This window comes from Symphodus melops (genome assembly GCF_947650265.1).
Source record: "Symphodus melops genome assembly, chromosome: 7".
NCBI lineage: Eukaryota > Metazoa > Chordata > Actinopteri > Labriformes > Labridae > Symphodus > Symphodus melops.
Window position 1 is genome coordinate 7327038 of NC_136697.1, and position 21350 is coordinate 7348387.

General features: G+C 41.7%; 2 protein-coding genes across 2 annotated transcripts in view; both read left to right on the forward strand.

Annotated features, from left to right (window-relative positions):
- The first annotated feature begins 5675 nt into the window (after positions 1 to 5675).
- On the forward strand, positions 5676 to 11926 carry dnajb6a (DnaJ heat shock protein family (Hsp40) member B6a). Its single transcript, XM_079347825.1, has 7 exons — positions 5676 to 5777; positions 6715 to 6824; positions 7479 to 7544; positions 8500 to 8610; positions 8746 to 8892; positions 9848 to 10055; positions 11028 to 11926. Exons 1-7 carry the CDS (start codon positions 5713 to 5715, stop codon positions 11131 to 11133), a joined length of 813 nt encoding a protein of 270 aa, XP_079203951.1. The 5' UTR covers positions 5676 to 5712; the 3' UTR covers positions 11134 to 11926.
- Positions 11927 to 17530: 5604 nt separating this feature from the next.
- The window catches only part of LOC306826448 (potassium voltage-gated channel subfamily B member 2-like), a 28496-nt gene continuing 24676 nt past the window's right edge, over positions 17531 to 21350 (forward strand). The window contains exons 1-2 of the mRNA XM_079347796.1: positions 17531 to 17852; positions 20561 to 21328. Of these exons, the coding sequence (XP_079203922.1) occupies positions 20753 to 21328 (576 nt within the window). The 5' untranslated portion in view covers positions 17531 to 17852; positions 20561 to 20752. The remainder of the gene's footprint in view (positions 17853 to 20560; positions 21329 to 21350) is intronic.

The window sequence follows — 21350 nt, forward strand, 5'->3', positions numbered from 1 at the left end:
TAATCTCAGATGGAGAGTGGCACGACGCATCTGTGGTGTGTCTTATAGTTCTGCTCGACCGAGTCTTCCTCTCCCTCTACTTCTTCTGTTGTCAGGTGTGTGCTTGGCACAGTTAGACCAGGAGACTTTTTCAGTTTCTGCTCCTTGTGAAAAGCTGTCCTGGCCTCTTGAGGGCGCTCCATCGTGGGAGTTTGGCGTCATTGCGTTGGGGAGAACCTTGTTTAACATGTTTCACTTTTGGCGCCCCCTGTGGACAACACAGTACATATTCTCTTATTGATTAATATTAATATTGTTCTGAAATGTTGTCAGACTCAGAATCCTTTTTTACTGCCAAGTACATTTACATATACAAGGAATGTGTACTTGTACTTGTACAATAGGTATTTTGTAAAAATTATTTCTGTTTTCATTTGAAAGGAAGTCACACCACCACAATGAGTTCACCAGTCCACCTGACACCTACCCCAAAACATTAATTTCAGGCATCGAAAATAACTAAACAGAAATAATCAGTCTTGTCTTTGACGGTCTGGTTTGGTCACATTCACACTGCAGATCAAAGTGTTTTGCTCCAATGTGATTTTTTTTTCTCCCAATGTGAACTTTAAAAGTCTCATGGACTCAAGTTAGATTTGGGCCACTATAATCTCTGGATTTGAACTGGTTTAATAAAGGCCCCATTTTAAAAGTCATGTTAACAGTCAATTAAAAAAATCTGAGTTGGGCATTAAGGCTTGCAGTGTGGATGCTTTAGTTATGTTAGTATTACTTTCAGCGTATTTTTTTACAGACCATCAAAATCCAACAATATACATGTCAATAATTCACACAAACTTGACATTGATGTGCCACTAACCATGGTCACAACTGGCCAGTGCTCCCAGTGGAGCCCCTTCCCTGCTCGGCTGGATGAGGGGTGGCGGTCTCCCTGTAGCACTGCTGTGTGATGGGTGAGGGCCTCTGTTACCCCAACCACGACCTCGACCCCTTCCTCTCATTCGTCTGGGAATAAAACATTAAAGCCTGTATTAAGATGAGATGTCAAAGAAAAAGATGAAAAAATAAAAATATATCTCGTTCCAAAAAAACAAAACAAAAAAGACAAAAGAGTCACAAAATGTGTTCTTTTACTCAATCTGTCTAATACTGCTCCTGTCTCCTCTTGTGCCCCCATCATTTTTTTCTTTTCTGGTCATTTTTCTCAAGTGTTGGATAGTTTCTGGAAAACATTTGAAAAATGTAAACATAGTTACATTTTGTTGATTGGAAAAAGAAAAAGAGAAAATATAAAATGTATTATGTTTTTAATAGTTAAAAAAATCCATAATCTGCACTAAATACTGACTTGCATCTCTCCATTTTGCAATCTCATCTGGTGTGTCCAGCTTGAATCTTTTAGCTCATGGCGGATGGTTTTACAGACAGAAAATAAAAGCACTAACATGAGCAAAGTACACAGAGCCTGCAGAATTCTTCTGAAGCACGTGACCTACATTCTTCGAGTGGATGCTGAGTGGATTTTTTTCAAACCCAGTTTCAATAAAAGTCTATTTTATTCGCTCTACCTATCACATTGTAGTTCTTTCAAGGCAGTGGTGTACCAATCAATATAAATCGAAACAATATTTTTTTTGCTCAAATTCAAAACAAATGTTATCTCAGGACACTTTACTAAAGATAAGGTAAAATACCTTACTATTTTTTACATTACGTTACAAAAGAGCAGCTTAACTAAAAGCACACTAAACAATGCAAGCTCCTTGTTATACTATGTGCTATAGAAGAGCAGACAAAAGACCTAATTCTTTGTTAGGCTATGTTACCCAACATTAATCCATCATTAGCACAGCACTAAGCAACATTTAGCAAGGCTACAGTGGCATCTACTACACAACATACTTGACATCCACATACTGAAAACAGGTACTTTTGAATTTTAGTTTTCCTTAATTTAATGTATTAATCTCTAGAGTTTTTAGAACTATGTCTCAGATGCACTTTTTATTTTCTGTTTCTTGGCTCCCGAAAAAGCCAACAATTTCTGTGCAGGGAGAAGACCTGTATACTGTAACTTCAGCATCTTCGGTCATCGCATAAAAACCCTCAGAACTTTCTCTGGTCTCCACAGTTTCTATGCGTTCATTGACACAGTCCAAGCCTCTATAATGAAGTGTATCATCTAAGTCTGTCTGTGCCAAGTTTGGTAAGCGATTACTGTCTAATCCAACAGGTTAAATTTTTTCTCAGGTAGGCGGCCTGCTGGGCTGATTAAGACCAGCAGCTGTCTTGATCCGTGAAAGCTCTCGATCTAACTTTGAGCATGACATGTTGGTGAAGAGTGGGAGTTATTAATATAATATTAATAGTATTGATAATAGTATTTTATGTGAACTCAAATAATGATAAACGTTTAAGATAAGTTAAAAAGCAACCCTCAGTCCCTGTACTGAGATTGTCATACAAAGACACACTAAACAGTTTTGCCTAAAATAAATGTTTGCTGAATGTTGACCTTGATATTTCAAGAATCCTGGCTACGGCTCTGGTGCCAGGTATTATAAAAATGTGCAATTTATCTGCTTTTTTGTGTCTTTGGAAGTTTATTTACATTAAATGCAATGGTGTAGGCCTACTAGACTGATCAGCTTCAAGGATGGATGAAATCTAACTTTCATCCCCAACACTTCATGGATAAATTGTGTAGGCCTTCTGTACATCTGTGCTCAATTGAAGTAATAATGAAAATAAAATGCAGTGCAATGTAGTCGAATAATATGGAATAACATGCAATAAAGGTTTACGCGTTATAATTGAAGTTATAGTTAAACAAGTAATAATGAAGTTAGGTACTAACCACAGTACTAAAACTAGGTTGAAGGAGCAGGTGTGTGTGTGTGTGCGGGGTGCGTCCAGCTGGTGGCACTAATGTGCATATTTGCTTGTTGTAACTGCGAATAAAAACAAAGTGGACGACGAAGAAGAAGTCCGAAACAGGAAGTTGCGTCCGAGCGGAGAAACCTGCAGAAGATTGCTGAACATGAATAAATGTATGGAAATCACCTGTTCAGCTCCCATCGAAGCTTAAATAACGCAGTGTGTACCTGCTCTGCCCGTCTGCCGACAACTGGACTCGCTTTAGGTAAGACTGTTCGACATTAAAGCTAATGCGGCTAATGATGTGTTTACTGTATGCGGAGGAGCACTAACCAGCTTACGTGAGGATGCTAAGGTGAGCAGCTAACAGCGGCTAACGACACAAACACATCCCTCTCTTCGGACAACACATCGTTTATTAGACACAGTTAGAAGTGAAATAAATAAAAACGGTGGTGAAAATGATTCACATAAAGGGTGACAGTTCTCAGGGTCACAGAGATAAACAAGCTGTGTTGAATCAGCCTGCAGGAGGTGGATGAATTGTTATCTGCTAAACTATTTTATGTAGGTGTTAGCTAAAGAGGACGTATGTCTAAAATTAAATCATGCCGTGTTGATGATCTGTGTATTGATACCCGGTGTTATGGTTTAAACGGCGACCGTGTTAACTGATGATTGAAGCCGTCTGTTGTTGTCTTACATGTCACCACTGATGCTGAAGACGAAGCCACTCCAAACAAATCCCTCTTTGTTTAATTCTGTCTCATACTGGAAGGAATATTTAATGTTAATAGTCTAATTTTTGCAGTAGAACTTCTTCAAGAGGAATTAAACAGGGCACTTTACGTTTACAATTTAATCTGTTGTAGCCATGACAACCACTGACGGTCACCAGATAACACGGTCACCCATTATCGATATTCCGTCCTACAGACAACACATGTTTGATCATGTTTGATCATGTCTTCATTACCACATCATGCAAGCAGTCAGCTGTACACTGTTAATTACTCATTTAATTATAAACCTTTATTTAAACCTCTAAACTCATTGTGGTTTCACTAAAATGTAAATCATGCTGTGTTGATGGTTAAAACATTAGTGACTAAAGAGGTAGGGTTTTTATTGAGCTGGTGATGATGATGATGATTTTATCCTTCCTCCTCTCTGGTTAAGACCCCCGCAGGCCGGGTCAGAGGACCAGAAGCTCCGATAAAGACCTTTGTTCCACCCGATATAAAAGAGCCTTTGTTGAACACAGAAGCTTTACACTGAGAAAATCTCAGAAGAGAAATCACACTGTATGTGCTCGTCACACTCTGACAGCCAATAGGAAACCCACCAGATAACCATACGTCTTCAAGCAAAGAAGGTCGCTCAAGCTTTAAATGTTGTTTTAAATGTAAACTTGTATTATTTATACCAAATTATTCACAAAGCTTCCTAACTACGAAGAGTCACTACTCGTGATGTATCTCTAAGAAAACAGCCAAAAAGAAACAAACTCAACCGTAGGCCTGCCGATCTTTGGCTGTCTCATGATTTCATTTCATTTTTTGGGGTCATGATTTGATTGAGAATGTATTTTATTGATTCATGTTTCAAAGTCTCGTCCATACTTCAGGATCTACTCCAGTCATCTGTGTGTGTGCTGGGATTCTTGTTTTAATCAGTGCACTGTGGCGTCTTTGTGGAGCGTGAGGTTACAGCTGTTTGCTCCTAAAAAAACAAACATCATCCTCTGTAACAGAGAGCTCTGTCTCTGTAGGGATCCGCTCTTTAAAGGTCACATATTCTCCTCCTCTTCAACCAGTTTAAATAAGTCTCAGAACTCGTCAAAACATGTCTGTGAAGTTTGTTGTTCTAAATCCACTCTGATCCTGTATTTGATCATGTCTATAAACCCCTCTACTTCAGCCCTGCTCAGAACAGTCTGTTTCTGTGTCTGTAGCTTTAAATATGTAAATGAGCTGTCTGACCACGCCCCCTCTCTGGAAGGACTTGGTTGGCTTTTGGCCTTTGCACCTTGTCTGATTGTTTACGACTCCTGTCATCTGTGAAACTGGCTAAATTTCTTGCTGCTCAATTGTACTGCACTGTAAGGATTAAAACAAACATGCTGTTCAAAAAAATAAAACAAGAGTTAATAACTGCATTTAAGGGATCAACACAATAAATGTGTATTTTTCTCTATCCATCGGCCGACATTGGAATCAGACTGTTTTCATGCCTTATATTGAAATCAGTAAAAATAAAATGCCATATGGTCTGGCCCTGGATATGACCCAGTATTTGTTTTGGTTGTGGATGTGGTTTGTAATTACTAGTATGATGCCTACTTTTAAAAATCTGCTGTCATGACAACTCTAATCCACGATCTAATCAACCAAACATAGTTTATTATAGACTGAAACATCAGACACACAGGACAAGCAGCTGCCGGATATGACGTTCTGGGCGGACCAATCACAGTCCTTGCGGCTTGCGTTGACGCTACGTGTAGTTGGGATTTTTTGGAATTGTGCGTCAGGTTGCGGCGTAGGGTCTGTGTTAGTATAAACTATAGGCTTGAATATATCTCACCCTGAAAAATCGTTTTCTTTGTGACATGCAGAAACACATCGTCCAGCAGTAAAGGGAGACGTTAGCTCCTCACCTTCACACTCAAAGAGTAGAATGTAAATCATTTGACAGGTCTTTGATTGGACGCTGAGTCCTGCTGATGTGTGTGTGTGTGTGTGTGTGTGTGTGTGTGTTCCACTGCTGATCGGATCTTTCTTGGTTGTTTTTCAGGTTGATCCGGCTCCCTGAAGTTTCTCCCTCCCCCCCATCATGATGGACTACTATCAGGTGTTAGGTGTCAGGAGAGAGGTGTCCGCAGAGGAAATCAAAAAAGCGTGAGTTTGTTTACATTTTGAATTGTTACAGCCCAGCAGTGATTCGAGGAATCAGTCAATCAGACATCTCACAGTCACCTCTTTGTCGTCCTGGTCATCGAGATAGCCCAACCAATCAAAATGATTCATGTGAAGATTCTTAACAAAGTGTGGTAAAAAGTCTCTGAACCGGTCTTCATATCGGGAGTTCGCTAGAGGGAGGAGGACAGATTGAAAACAGTTTGAATTCTCACATGGCGATGAGTGGTTGGACAAAGTTTGCATCATGTAATTCCATCTGACGTCACACAAAGACTCAACAGGTGAAGGGTCGCAGGATGACCCCGGTCACTTTAGATTGCAGATTATTGAGTGTGCGATGGGACGAGAGTTGAGCCTGAGGCTGCACAGTGAAAGCCTGTCAGAGTTTACACACTCGTCAGATCAGGTCAGAAAGAGTCGGTCTGTTCTTCGCTGTCATTGGACGAGAGGCGGGTTACGCCCTGGAGCAGCAGTGATGGTGGAGGCCGCTGTGCAGAGTGAACAGGATGTAAACAACACAGGTTGACACAAGCTCGGTGGTGTCTTTGGGATTCATTCTGGCCTCCATGTTTATGGTGCAGACTTCAGATGACTCTGATTTAACATTTTTCAGCGATTACAAATCGTCTTCAGATGGAGCGTTCCTGCAGGCGTGTGGGTTCTGGTCCCTGTGGGTGTTTGAAGTTTTTCTATTAACGGACCATTTAGAAAAAACTCCTGCAGCTCCTCTAAATATTTTGCTGTCTCCTGATTTTCTACTTGTTTATATTAGACTGTGCGTTTGATAGTTTTTGATTGGTGACTATCATTCGGGCTCTTACATTCCTCTATATTTTAAACTAACTTTGTTTATTTTATTCTCGTCAGACTATTTCAAACAAACCTGCTGTATTCTCTTCCCTCTGTCCTGGTGCAGGTACAGAAAGCTGGCCCTGAGGTGGCATCCTGATAAAAACCCGGACAACAAGGATGAGGCTGAGAAGAAGTTCAAGGAGCTGTCGGAGGCGTATGAAGTCCTGTCAGATGGTGTGTATCACAGTTAGTCTGCAGAAACACCTCAACCGCTCGGTCCACTAAAAACGCTCACACTCGTAGCTCTAATCGCTAGGCGCTGTTGGCATCACATCGGTGGGGTGTACGGAGCGAGGGGAGATCGTTCATCGGGTCGTTTGTTCGTCTTGAACAGATAATCAAAGAACAAATGTTCGGTAAATCTGCTCGGTCGGCCTGACCATCTATCATCTGTTTGTGGGGAAACAGCATGTGCAGGTGATGTAGTCGCCATGGTTACCTCGGTGGAGTTTTAGGCATGATGGGAGGGAATGACGTTCAGCTCGTATTGTTAACCCTCTCAAAGACACGTAATGAAATAATTGAGCTCGCGCCGCCAACCTCCAGTCTGACTCACATTTAAAATGAGACCGAAGTCCGACTTGATCCCCGTCTCTGATGACTTTATCATTGATCGCCTGTTACTGCGGATCAAAGCTGAATTGAGCTAAAAGATAACAAGATAAAACCCTCACGATGAAAACGTGTCCAATAAACTTTCTTTAGTGAACTGTTTCTCAGAAGAAGCTGGATGAATTAGATGTCACCCTAACAGAGCACATGGTGGTACTCGTCTGTACTATGCACAGTCTTATATCCCTTCTTTATGTTGTCACTTCTCTCTTCCAGCCAATAAGAGGTCCTTATACGATCGCTACGGCAAAGAGGGACTGACGGGGAACAACGGAGGACGAGGTGAGTGAGCTCTTTGGAAAACAGCTCAAATCTAAATAACGTCTTCTGTTCGTCTTTGTCATCCCACGTAGAATGTCACTGTGTGAAATGATTTTCTTCTTGGGGTATTTTGATAGACGAGCAGGTGCTGTGAAGAAAGATTGTTGTTTTAATCAATGCAGTGTCTTTGTGGAGCGTGAGGTTACAGCTGTTTGCTCCGGAAAAAAACAAACATCATCCTCTGTGACAGAGAGCTCTGTCTCTGTAGGGATCCGCTCTTTAAAGGTCACATATTCTCCTCCTCTTTAACCAGTTTAAATAAGTCTCAGAACTTGTCAAAACATGTCTGTGAAGTTTCCTGTTATAAATCCACTCTGATCCTGTATTTGATCATGTCTATAAACCCCTCTATTTCAGCCCTGCTCAGAACAGACTGTTTCTGTTTCTGTAGCTTTAAATATGTAAATGAGCGGTGTCTGACCACGCCCCCTCTCTGGAAAGAATTGGGTGTGCTCGGTCTTTCTCGCTCAATGTCCTTTTGTTTACAGTGTGAAGGCAGACTCAGAGGACAGAACAAACACCTAGCTGTGGGAGTGTCACCCATCTGGGGGAGGGGCTACTGCCCTTTGTGATGTCATAAAGGGAAAACCGTCAACAGCCTGTTTAATCACACATTCTCTGAAAAGTGGAGCGGGCAGGGGATGGAGAGGATGGACTTCTCATCATAGAACGTTTTGCACATTATGTGACCCTTTTTAAAGAAAAAAAATCACATTAGATTGCCGAATTTTAAAACTTGTGATGTCAGAAGGATCCGAGGATCTTAACGCCACTTTACTCCCGATCTTCTTTGTTTGTATTTCTCGTTTCAGTAAACGTCTCATTGTTTTCAGTCTGTTTCGACCAGCTCCCTGTAAATGTTCACTTCACTGCTCAGAGAGTTTGAAGCTCAACTTCTCTCGACGTGATGTTTCAGGGGGACATTATCACAACGGAGACCATTTCCAGGAGCCGTTCACATTCCGAAACCCCGAGGATGTCTTCAGGGAGTTCTTCGGAGGCAGAGACCCCTTTGCAGACTTATTTGGTGAGTCAAACTATTTCTGTGTGCAAAACAGATCATCCTTTATCACTTGGTCTACTTTTAGAGATTTGAACACTTTTAACCCTTTCTTAACCGCCATGCACTTATGACTGTTCGTCTCCTGTCTGCTCTTCTCAGGTGCTGATCCGTTTGGTGATGATCCGTTTTTCGGCAACGGGAGGCGGCACCAGAGTCGATCCAATCGCAACCGGACGGGTGGTTCGTTTTACGGGGGCTTCGTTGGTTTTCCTCCATTTGGCGCTGGCTTCTCACCTTTTGACCCAGGTAACACGGGGCCCACCCCTTGAATTAGGACCAACATATCAGCAAATACCATCCATGTAAATCTACCACAATTAGCACTCGAGCTACATTTCATCCGTAATCCTGAGGCGGGTACTAACACAAAAACAAACAGACAGGACAGTCTACAGAACATTATACAGAAGAGCTCACAGACCATTTTACAAACACATACAATGAGCTGATTAAAACGGCAGAGTAAGAGGTATAAATTCATAAAATGTGTTTTTAACAGATGACTTTTATTTTGAAGGGGAAGGAGTTCTCACAATCCCTGATATGTGATGGTCACATGAATCCAGAGAAACATTGAATCCAAACACAAACAGTAACGACCTGGGTTGGGAAGGAGGGTCGCTTGTTCAAGTCCAGATGCGGACCAAAGTATGGAAGTTGTTCTGGTAGCTGGAGAGGTGTCAGACCACTTCTCGAGGTCTGCCGAGGTGCCCTTGAGCAAGGAACCGAACCCCCACCAGCTCAGGGGGCGCTTCCAGTGGGGGCAGCCGCTGCACTCTGACATCTCTCCATAAGTGCATGTCCACAGGTCCTGCTTGTGCACGTGTGTGATTCAGGCCTGTGTGTGTGAGAAGCATGCCTCTACAATAACAGAGTGTGAACCAGACTTCCCCCTCTGGGATTAATGAAGTATATGAAACAAATACATTTTAAAAACTACCATCCGTAAAGATCCAACATTGTTCTTGTACGTGCACACCGGAACTTTCTTTTCTCCAAACATCGATGCAGACAACAACTGTTGATATCAAACGGTCCGACAGAATAACTTCAGATTCAGTGTAAATCTTCTGCAGCACATTTAGAAAAGGATGACAGCTGATTAAAATCCACAGAAACTCCAGACGTCTTTCAAAGTGCTGTAAGCCACTGTCCTGTTTCCTGTTCAAACCACACCCTCTCTTTCTGTCGTGTTTTTCAGGCTTCGGCTCGTTTGGCTCCATGGGCACCATGGGTCACATGGGTCACATGACCACCATGGGCAGCCTGGGAGGAGGGGGCTTCACCTCTTTTTCGTCAACCTCCTTCGGTGGAGGCGGAGGGGGAGGAGGAGGAGGAGGCATGGGCAACTTCCGCTCCGTGTCCACCTCCACCAAGATCATAAACGGCAGAAAGATCACGACTAAAAGGTAGAGTCTGAACAAACAGCAGACCATGACAGAGTCTGTCTGACTTCTGGAAAAAACACACAACACTGAGGGGGTAAAGATGGAACAGACTGAAGATAGAATAAAGAAAGATATCGGCGTCCTATTATCTTCATCCCTAACACCTAATCACCATTTTAAAAACGTCATCACACAAGCGTCATGGCTCTTCAGCCCTGACACGTTTGGATCCATCTTTAAAGGGATACTTCACCCATTTACATGAAGCTGTGTATCATTAGAAACATGGTAGTAGTGTTGAATGGTTGTGAATCCAACCCTCATTTTGCCCTGAGACGAGAAAAATATGTTTTTCTTTGCCTGGAAGTTTTCTTCATGTGATGCAATATGACGCTTTTTGCTATAGATTACATAATTTACATGAGCAAAACTACATTTCTGTTGGGCAGTGGGCCCATCAGAGAATAAACCTTCATAGAGGCAAATAAGGTGGTGAACAAACAATATGACGCTTTTTGCATCACATGAAGAAAACTTTCAAGCAAAGAAAAACATTTTTCTCGTCTCAGGGCAAAATGAGGGCTGGATTCACAACCATTCAACACTACTACCATGTTTCTAATGATACACAGCTTCATTCAAATGGGTGAAGTATCAATTTAATGGATCATTCGACGAAAAGAGTCCTCAACCTGAAGTCCTCTTCTCACATTAGTGAAGCTAACCTCAGGGATCTTGTCTTCAGCCTCGTGTATATGAACATTTTGTTTGACTTTTGTTTTTACATTATATTTCATATATTGATAATTGCTTCTTATATTCTATTTTAATTTAGTTAAGTACTTTCTATTTCAGCCCTATTTAATATCATGTTTTTGCATCAATACACCTTTTATGTGTAAATGTACTTAATAAAAACCGATTCTGATCCCGTAGTCTAGACTCTTCTTCTTCTGTCTGTACACTGAACTCTCTGCGTGTTCTCTCCACCAGAATTGTGGAGAACGGTCAGGAGCGGGTGGAGGTGGAGGAGGAAGGCCAGCTGCGGTCTTTAACCATCAACGGTAAGGAGCAGCTGCTGCAACTGGAACACAAGTGAGGACAGGAGCGCCGCCTGCTGGAGAAGTGTTACCTCAGCACAGAAAAACAACAACAAACTTGAGCTGGAAACAGAAGAGGAAAAAAAAAAAAAAGCAACAAAATGATGTAATAATATTAATGATAATAATAATAATAGTGCTCTACTGTTGTTTGGATGTACAAACTTAGATTGTGTTTATTTCCCCTCCTGTGCTTTCTCTCTCTCTCTCGACCCTTTCTTTCTTTCGGAGGACGTTTCTATGCATTCATTGATGTTTCTTTTCCTGAGTTTGAGCTCAGGCGTGTGTTATTGTTTCCGTGTTTGGGACCACAGTATCGTTCTGATGTGTATGAAGCCCCCCCCCCCCCCCCCCCCCCGAACCTTCCAGTACTTTCTGTATGCACTCCAGTCTGTGTCAGAAGATATGGCATGACCCTGCTTCTTCATCTGCACATAAAAAAAAAAAAAAGACTTTTAAAAGGTGGGTAGGAATACCTGAAGCTCCCTCCCCCCGCTCTGTTTACTGCTTGTCTAACCTCTTCTTAGCCATGATTCTTGTTACTTTTTTTTTTTTTTTTTAAAGAAAAAAATGTTAGGGTGAGTTATGCAATTTTATATGTTCTAAAACCGACGTGTTTTTGTTTATTTAATGATGCATGTACACCTGTTGATGTTGAGTCTTAATGTTACAGCTGCATTATGATGCACACATAATGGAGGGCATTCTATAAATGATCTATGAATATGGAAGGAATTTTGTGTACTTTGTAAACCAATAAATCTGAGTTTCACTCCGTTTTCAGGATGCTGACATGTTGGCTTGTTTACAACTCGTCTGTACGTTTCCTGCTGCTCGGCTCGGCCAAGTTTCCGAGCAGGGAAGCTCTTCTTCTTCTGACTTCAGTTTCTTCTCGTGCTTTCAGTTCAGAAAGTTGGAAAAGTTGTAACAGCAAAAAAACAGCGTTGATGCTGCGAAGATCTGTGGGATGTGATCGTTACCAGAGACTGTAATGATTAAAAAACATGGGCTGACTGTGAAAAGTTACATTTGAGCAAAATATTGATGTGCAATTTATTAATTCATAAAAAGTATGTTAACAACAGTAAAACATTTATTTTGCCCCCCATGTGATGAGCGTTCTGGCTTCAAGTTGGGCACCTACTTCTTTTTTTTCCAATGTGTCCGACACCATGTGAATTCTGTTTTATTGCTTCCTTCCACTTTAGGTCCTGTTACGACACCGGGAAACAAGGTGTGCTTTCAAGTCGAGCTTGTGAGAATATATTTGTTCAATCTAAATCATGGGAGTGTCTCTTTGCAATCCACTGTCAAAAAACCCATTTCCTTTCAAAGAACAGCTTTGCAAGCGTCCTGTGGCTTCACTTAGCTCACATTTGAACTTCAACAAAGTGGGATTGTTGGGATACAGGATTTTTAAACTTTATGTTAAAAATCTGATGATATTCAAACCAGTTTAAATATGACAGCAACATGAATAGACATACCCACTGATGGAGCATTTCCATTTGTTAACATTTTGAGGTGAACTTCTGCACTGTTGAAATTGTTGCTCAAAAGTTGTAAACGTGTTTGTGTCTTTCTGATAGTGCTGTTGTCCCATAGTCCCATCTGTCTGTTTGAAACAATACATTTTGACTTGTGATGACTTTGTTCAGTTTACCAGCCTGATTTCCCCCAAATCAGAATCTGATCTAACTGTCCACATTACAAATTGTAGTTGACCACATCTGATCTGATGCGTGTTGGCTTATTCTGAACCACACTGATTTCTATGGTAACAGGTTACGTCCAGGAAATACAACTGCAAAATTGTAGCGACTATCCGGAAACGATGTCGCTGAGAGATATTTTGCCAGATGCGCTGTCCCAAAAAATACTGAGAAAGAAGGATAATAAACTGAAGATAAAGTTCCTTAACTCATAATCACAGTGATGCAAACAATAGCGGTCAACCAGAAAATACAGACACCCAGCTCACTCTCTCGTCCCACAAGAACAAAAAGTGAACATGTGACTTGAATCACTTCCACACCTCTGCCCATACCCATGTGACCCTGGAACCCCAAAACATGTATCAAGACTGAGCCCCAGACACCATGCAAAGGAAACTCCTTTCAGCTGTTTGGATCTCGATCTTTCCGTCACAGCCTGTAGCTCATGACTATAAGTGAGGGTTGCATTATGACTATAAGTGAGGGTTGCATTTAATAGGTACAGGCGCCCACATTACTGCTGGCGCACCAGTCCATCTGTCCATCTCACGATCCCATTTGACTCTCACTGCTCTTATTGTAAAGAGACCATTTGTTCTGAAGTCTTGAAGCAGAGAAACAGGACCTCAGGCCTGGAGGTGCTGACCCTCAGCCCAGCCAACACTGAAGAAGCCAGCTGAACCCCCTGGCTGCACTTTGAGATCCTCCCCATTAAAAACAACACACTGACAGGTAAAGACACCATGGGGACATGTCCGACTTTGCTTTGAGGGTTTGGACACACACACACACACATGACCCCCACAGGGACACGTTCTCCAGTTTCATAAAACAAGTAGACTGGATGAGCAATTCCAACACTCCTCCCAGGAGCCCTGCGAGGGATAAAACGACATCAGTAGTGTTCGTGTGTGTTGTTATGAACAGTGTAAGGCCTGGGATGAAACCAGAGCTTTGTGTTAATCGAGCACTGATGGAAGAAGCAGAGTTACTTCTCATGCTGATTTTCTCTAATAATAACTTCGAGTGTCAACCCGTCTTAGTCGAGCTCCATCAGCTCTGTTGTGGTTCTCTCCTACATGTGCTGCAGACTCGGCTGAGTGGATTGTAAAGTAAGGCGTCAGCAGGACAAACTATACTGTGTTTGTTGGACTGTTGGCACTGTGAGAAGCTCATCCACTTAGGCTGATAGAGAGGTGAAACACACGGATACAATGAAATACAGTTGGTGCTGTCACGAACTCTCTTCTTCTTCGTGAATCATTACGAGGCGTCACACTTAGACCACATCTCAAAAGGTTTTGAAGTCAATTACACAAATCATATTTTCCCATTTATATCAGCCAGCTCGCACGTGAAGCTGTTTGCTTTCAGACAAAACGAGTTTTCTGTCCTGAATGTTTTCTGACGAAGCACCACGTAAACCTTTCATATGATTCACTGACCAAAGTGGGTTGTTAGTTAAAGTGTCACTGAAGGTTTTTCTAATCCCGTCTTCTGTCCTTCTCCTGACACCCAGCAACTCATGGATGTCACACATAAACATGTGTGATGTTTTCTAAAGTGAACTTGAATATCCTAGAGATGTATGAGATATGGCAGCAGCTGTCCCTTAAAAGAGAAGCCCTTATGTTCACTATTTTCTGGAGATTAAAAGATTATTGTAAAAAAAAAAAAATCCAATTTCACAGTTAAATATATTTTCTCAAACATCCATTTCATAACGCGGACATGTTGAAGGTATGAACAAATGTGGTTGTGCTTTGAGGTGGTTGAGTTTGGGTCAGCACTGAGCCTGAGGTAGCCTGCTGTTGACATAAAAAAATCATACCTTTGTCAGCTTGGACACAAATCTCGTTTTCTCTTCTTGCTACATCCTTTTCTCTGCACTTCTAGAAGTGCCTAATGGTTTGGTCCGCCACAGGTTGTGCCTCTAGTAATAATCTTAATTGTTCTTCGTGTACTACCTTGAAGCTTTAAGCAAAAGTGCATCTCTACATTTGATTTATTCTGCTTTCCCAGTGAAATAAAGAGAGATAGATCTGGTTGTTCTTTCAAGATCTCAACTTTTCTCTTATCTCCAGATTTTTAAAAACTTAAATGACCTTGCGGTTATTGTCGAACTGTGTGCAGGAGTTTACCTCTACGTTTTTGATGGACACATTGCTCTCCTACAGACCTGTCTCATTAGTGTGAGCAGTGGCAGCTTGGCATGACTGGGTCTGGCCTATCACAGTGGTCAGCCTATTGTGTCGCACATCTCCATAAAGGCATTAAAGTCATCACTCATTATCTTAAGGAAACCAGCTTTGTTACCTTGAACTAAGGGGAAAATATGTTGAGATGTCTGGAAACACTTTAATAAGATGTTTGGCTTCTGTACTTTCTTATTCATGTTTAGCTTTGAAGTTTCCAACCTCAGCTCGGCATGAGTTCCTCTGAATTCTTCAGTACATGTGATTATTTAGTGATTATCCCAGTGTTTGCTATCCAAGAGATTTTCTGTTCACTGATTGCTGACAGAAGATTATAGAGAAGAGAAAAGCGTGCTGGTAGGACTAACACATCACTAAACAACACAACATTTGTGCAAAGATCAATCTGTGCAGTGTAACAGAACACTACCAGCGAGAGAGAGAGAGAGAGAGAGAGAGAGAGAGAGAGAGAGAGAGAGAGAGAGAGAGAGAGAGAGAGAGAGAGAGAGAGAGAGAGAGAGAGAGCACTGTCTGAACTGCACGAATAAACTGGTAACGATTCTGCACAGAAACCTTGTATCTGTGTTCAGGCCTGTGATCTTTGTCAATGAAAAAAACAGTAATGATCCAGTATTGGGTGTCCAGGACTTCTAATTGTTCTGCACCTATCAGATTGTTTCGTGCCGAAGTTGTGGACAGCCTGCTGCGTTCAACCCCATGACAGTCTGATGTCTATTATTAATATTATAAATGTTAATATGATTGATCTTTGAGCTGCTCGACTTCAACCTCTATGACATAATCCATCCTCCCAGTTTCATCATCATTACAGTTTCTCATGTTTATATTAAACTGATCAGTCGTTTATCAGACTTCGCTGTCAATGCTAATACTACACATACATTTACCATTATTACTGACATTATAGATATAGACTGGCATCTGTTTTATTCATTTCATCGCTCCCTTGCTGTGTCTCCCTCTATCCTGCTTTCCAAGCAGTCTCAGCAGACGTCTGTTCATCATGAGTTTACTTCTGTTCGAGCTTTAAGGACGTTTGTTCTTGCCACTGTAAGTTTGCTAAATGTTGCTGAGTGTTCATGATGGATTACTGTCGGGTCTTTGAAGATATTATAACTCAGAGTAAGGTCTTTGACCTGTTCAGTATCTTAAGATAGCATTATGTGTTTTTCGGACCAAACTGTTCTGGGGACTCTTGATGAGGAACTATCCAGGAACTATGCCATGTCACCCCGTCTGAATCAGGAGCTTAAAAGGTTCCTCTAAACAGAATAGGAGAATAGGAGCTCAAATACTTCATAGCTCCTGCGGTGTGGTGTGGAATCCATAAAAAAGGGAGGTGGTTCCAACAGTTCCTGGAACTATGAAAAAGTTCCCGCAGTCTAAAAACAGCTATTTTTTAGATTTAAATTGGAATTATACCAGATTTATACAAGATTGATTTAATTAGAGTTTTACTTGTATTATCCAAAATTATCCTGGTTTAATAAAAAACGCTTGTCTTTAAAAAAGTGTTTTTAACTCACATTAATAAATAAAGAGATGCAGGAAAAACCCTGTTGTATATGTATTTAAAATGTTGTATTTTAAAATGAAGAAAATAATCTTACAACTCTTTAAGTCAGTTTTAAAGCTGTTCTCAACAATCCTCAATTATTCACTTGTGGTTCAAACTTGGGCTTCAAGAGGGGATTAAATAACAAAAGAAAGAGACTTCATTTAAAGAGTGGATGTAACCTCGGGTCTGAAGACCCAGCAGGTTTTTCTGTGGATTCAAACCGGTGCACGACCACATGACACGCCCCTTAAGGTATGACACTTTTGAGATTAATTTTAGATTCCGAGTGCAAGAAGGGGAAGTGGGCGTGTCCTGGTGTGTGTGTGTTAGCTCCTCTCCTGAGACGTGAAGTCAATGCGGAAGTGCTCCCAACATGCATTCTTCCACTTGCCTAAGAGCGGAAGACATCGCTTTGCAAAAAGTATTCCGCCTGTTTCCGACAGCGAAGCCTGCCGGACCTGACGACCCATAAATAACCACCTTAAATAACACCCCTCTGTACTGCAGCTGACAACAGACAGAAACGTCTCTTATGACTTATAGTCAACATCAAAATGCATTTGAATTTATCTCATAAAGAAATGCTGAAACCATTCCAGGTCTTGTTTCTGTATGTTTAATTATTTAATGTATTGTAAGTCGCTGCAGCAGAGCGTCTGTTGACTGAGTGTTACATAAGATACAAGTCAGTCACTAAGCGCCCTAAATGTTTGATATGAACTCTAAAAGAAAGAAAGTTAAAAATGTGAGGAGCTTTGGCAGCGCCGCGCGGTGAGTGGGAGTTCAGGTGGAAACAGACTGCTGATCTGGAGCTGTCCTTGGTGCTGAACGTCTCAATCCAATTAGCTCTCTCTCTCTCTCTCTCTCTCTCTCTCTCTCTCTCTCTCTCATCCCGTTATACTCTCTACCTCGGGGCCGTTCGCTGTCCGGGCCAGCCGGTTCACTCTTGTCTCTCCTTCTCTCTCTAGTTTCTGGATTTTTTGCTTGTTACCTCATGGCGTTGAGCGCTGCACACACACCTCCCGGGACATTTTCTCTTCTGCACTGATTATTGATTTTTTTTCCGCCAAAATGTGGACGTACATTCGTCTGCATTCTCTCGGGAGGCTTCGTGAATCAGCGGCCGGAGGGGAGGCGAAGCAGTTAAGATAACGAACTAGCCAGGTGCTATGGTGGATCCTCCTGGACGGGACAGAGTTCTGCTTTTCTGAAAGCACTTTGCACGCAGGGTGAGTCAAATACTTGTTGTATTTATCCAACCAGCAGTAGCGACAACAAACACGTTAATTAAAGATCAGATCAAATTGATCCGTGTCGGTCATAAAATACTTTCCATCCACTTTCTTTGTACTTCGTACTTTTTAAACTTGATATGGACTCAGCAGCATAATCACGAGCTAAGCCTGAGTCGTCTAATCTCTTGACAACTAATTGGTCGCACTCACTTTGGTCTCTGAATCTGAGCTGTTTGTCCAGGATTCAACCCGAAATATTCAGCTCATTTAGGGTGCTTTGACGCCGGGCAAAAAGCAAGAACAGTCAGCTTATAAAATTGCACATTTCATGAATTTAACAAGAGTTCATTATCACTTTGTTTCAGGTGATTTATTGTTGATTAACGAAAAAGAAAAAAAAGGCCAATTTATCTCATTGCAAAGTTGAAGGACTGGATAAGCTTAATTTCTTTTAAAAATAGTGATGACGGATCAGCTTGATTCCTGACATAGAGCCATGTGTCCTATGAGTGTCCCGGGAGAAGATAGACGGGCTATAATTAACTAAGGCAGACTTGAGCCAGGGGAGACGAAGCCTAATGCCACTCCTGGGATTTGTGGAACTCCATTACACAATCAGATAAAGGTCTCTCTGTCAGAGTCCTTCTAATGGAAACATAAGCCTTTATAGTCCACGAGAAGCAAGTTTCCATTCATTCCCAAGCTGTGGATTAAAATTAGTTTTCATTACATAAGAAAACTATTTTGATAGATTCTCAGTTTTGATAATTCACTGATTTAATGAGAAGAACTTGTTCTAATTAAAACGTTTCCCGGCTTTAATGAGTCTCAAGGGTCCACAGTCTGATCATTTTTTTGGTGCTGCGTTTCCAACATCATTTTACCAGCTGGCACCTTGTAGGATGTAACAAATCTGAATCTAAAATGAAAAAATAAACAAACATTGTGCTGATATCAGATGGAATTTTTTTTGGGACTCAAAGAACTCTCACTTAGTTTTACATTCCAGCCAAAAAAAAAAAGAATGCTGACAACTTATTGCGTATACAGACAAAAACCTGAATGATAAGAGTGTCAAGTGGCTTTATACAGCAGTACATGAATGTTGTACACTCTTTATTTGTCTGTAATTTAGTGGATCACGTGACCTGTCCGGGGAAGATGGCCCCTGGCCCCTGGGATTTGTGTTCCTGTAGGATGAAACATGTCAGCCCAGACCTCAAAACTTCCTAAAAGCTGCAGTGTCACTGTGTGTGGTTGGACTAATCCAATGTAATAATATGAATATGCTAGTCTGGCCCTTAAATGACCAGGCTGAAGAGTGGCGTTCTCTCTGGCAAATCAAGGTACACACTGGTAAATGATGTCCACCCGTGCTCAAAGTGTCCATAGTGACATGGTGAAGAGTCAACATTTAAAGGAAGAGGACGTTTCTTTGTCTTTTAATTTGTCGTCATCTTTGACATGTATTCCTCTGTGATCACTGGGCCTCATTCATTATTATCTACGTGTTTTCTGAAAGTTGCTCTAAAGTAGATCCAAAGAAAAGTTTGAGTCAGATTCGTGAAGCTCTTAACCTACAGAATTAATCACACCTGTGCTCTTCCACTGATGAATGCCTTGTCATTGTAAACGGGAAGCTCGTGCCAGTTTACCTTAATTAGCATAGGAGAACGCCCCTTTAATGCCCATATAAGGGCATGAGACTGCCAGGCTGTGAGAGTCACACAGAGGTCACACTGGATTAAAAAAAAGAGACGTCGAGAGATGCAGGGGATGCCCAAATTTAAATCTATTAAGAGGACTCTTTCAAACACAGTCTGTATTATTTAATCCATTAAAATAGAATGTGAGTAGAAAATACAAACTACAAACATACGTCGGATCTTTCCCTTTGTTCAAAGAAAACTTTCATCAGAAAGAGATGAAGTAAAATCAGTTATTTTAAATCTAAGGGGAAAATAGCCAGAAACAGAAGGTGATCTTATTTCCTAATTATTCACTCAATTAAATTTGAAGATAAGACGATATTTATTAAAAAAAACTGACGCTGTAAAACAATGAGACATGTGACAGCTCATGTGAATACATCGTGTGTAAAGGTGGGAAATACGTGTTGTCTTTTCAGCATTTATTTGTAAACAGTTAAATAAGTTTAGTTCTGAATAAAGTCAAAAATTAAGATAAAACATTGCATTGTTAAATAAAAAGTTAAGTAATGCAAATCATGTTTCTTAATGTTGTTTAATTATATAAATGTGCCAAATGAAGGAAAACAGAATGATTTATTAGCTAACAAATGATAACAAAACTCAAAGATCTTTACTTAAAGGGGATCTGTTTTTTTTTCTTGTCTTGTAGAGGAGCTTGTTGTCAGAATGGTGATAGGGCGATAGATAGTTTACTGTGAGGTCGGTGATAGGGTCCCCAGATTTCTGTCTTTTATTTTTGTCCTTGCATGAAACATAGAACCACAGATTTCTGGGATGTAAAAGGAGATAAATCTCAAGTTGGTTTGAACTTTTGTACTCGGGAGAGTGAAGGTCAGGGGATTAATTCGGCTGCCAATGAACTTACTATGAGCGTCGTCTCAGATGCTCATAGCGGCACATCTTGTGCTTTGAAGAGGCTCAAGAGGTCATCAAGGAGGACTGTGTAATTTGATTGACTTTGTGTAAAGTAATATATCTGTTTTTTTCCAGCCATGGATTTGACCTGGAGTTCAGAGGTCTGATCACAAGCAGGTGAGCTTGGCGGGTCAGGGTGACCCCTCCCCTCCCCCCTCCGGCCATCACCATCATCTCATCGAGCCCCTCAAGCTCCTGATAACCACGCACCCACACACTCCCCTTTAACCTGAGTGTTTAAGTTTTCACTACACTAAGAGAACAAACATGACGGACAGAGCGGGCTACAGCAACAACCCCCGGCCGCCTGTGGCCCCCCTAGTTCCCCCTGAGCCCATAGACATCATCCGCATCAAGGCCCGCTCCCGGCGGGTCAGGCTTAATGTTGGGGGTCTTACACATGAAGTCCTGTGGAGGACACTGGACCGGCTACCCAGAACCCGTCTGGGACGTTTAAGGGACTGCAACACCCATGAGTCTCTTCTGGAGATCTGCGATGACTACAGCCTCAACGAGAACGAGTACTTCTTTGACCGACACCCCGTGGCCTTCTCCTCCATCCTCAACTTCTACAGGACGGGGAAGCTGCACATGATGGAGGAGATGTGCGCCCTGTCATTCGGACAGGAGCTGGACTACTGGGGGATCGACGAGATCTACCTGGAGTCCTGCTGCCAGGCCAGGTACCACCAGAAGAAGGAGCAGATGAACGAGGAGCTGAGAAGGGAGGCGGAGTCGCTGAGGGAGAAGGACGGCGAGGTGGAGGAACATGGCTGCTGTCCCGAGCAGAGACAGAAACTCTGGGATCTGCTGGAGAAGCCGAGCTCCTCTGTGGCTGCAAAGGTAACAAAAAAAAAACAGACGC

Bases quoted from the DNA above. Each gene is read 5' to 3' on its own strand.
- dnajb6a (XM_079347825.1), top strand. From the start codon at position 5,713: ATGATGGACTACTATCAGGTGTTAGGTGTCAGGAGAGAGGTGTCCGCA. The intron at 5,778-6,714 runs GTGAGTTTGTTT...GTCCTGGTGCAG, and splicing joins GCAGAGGAAATCAAAAAAGC to GTACAGAAAGCTGGCCCTGA. The intron at 6,825-7,478 runs GTGTGTATCACA...TCTCTCTTCCAG, and splicing joins GTATGAAGTCCTGTCAGATG to CCAATAAGAGGTCCTTATAC.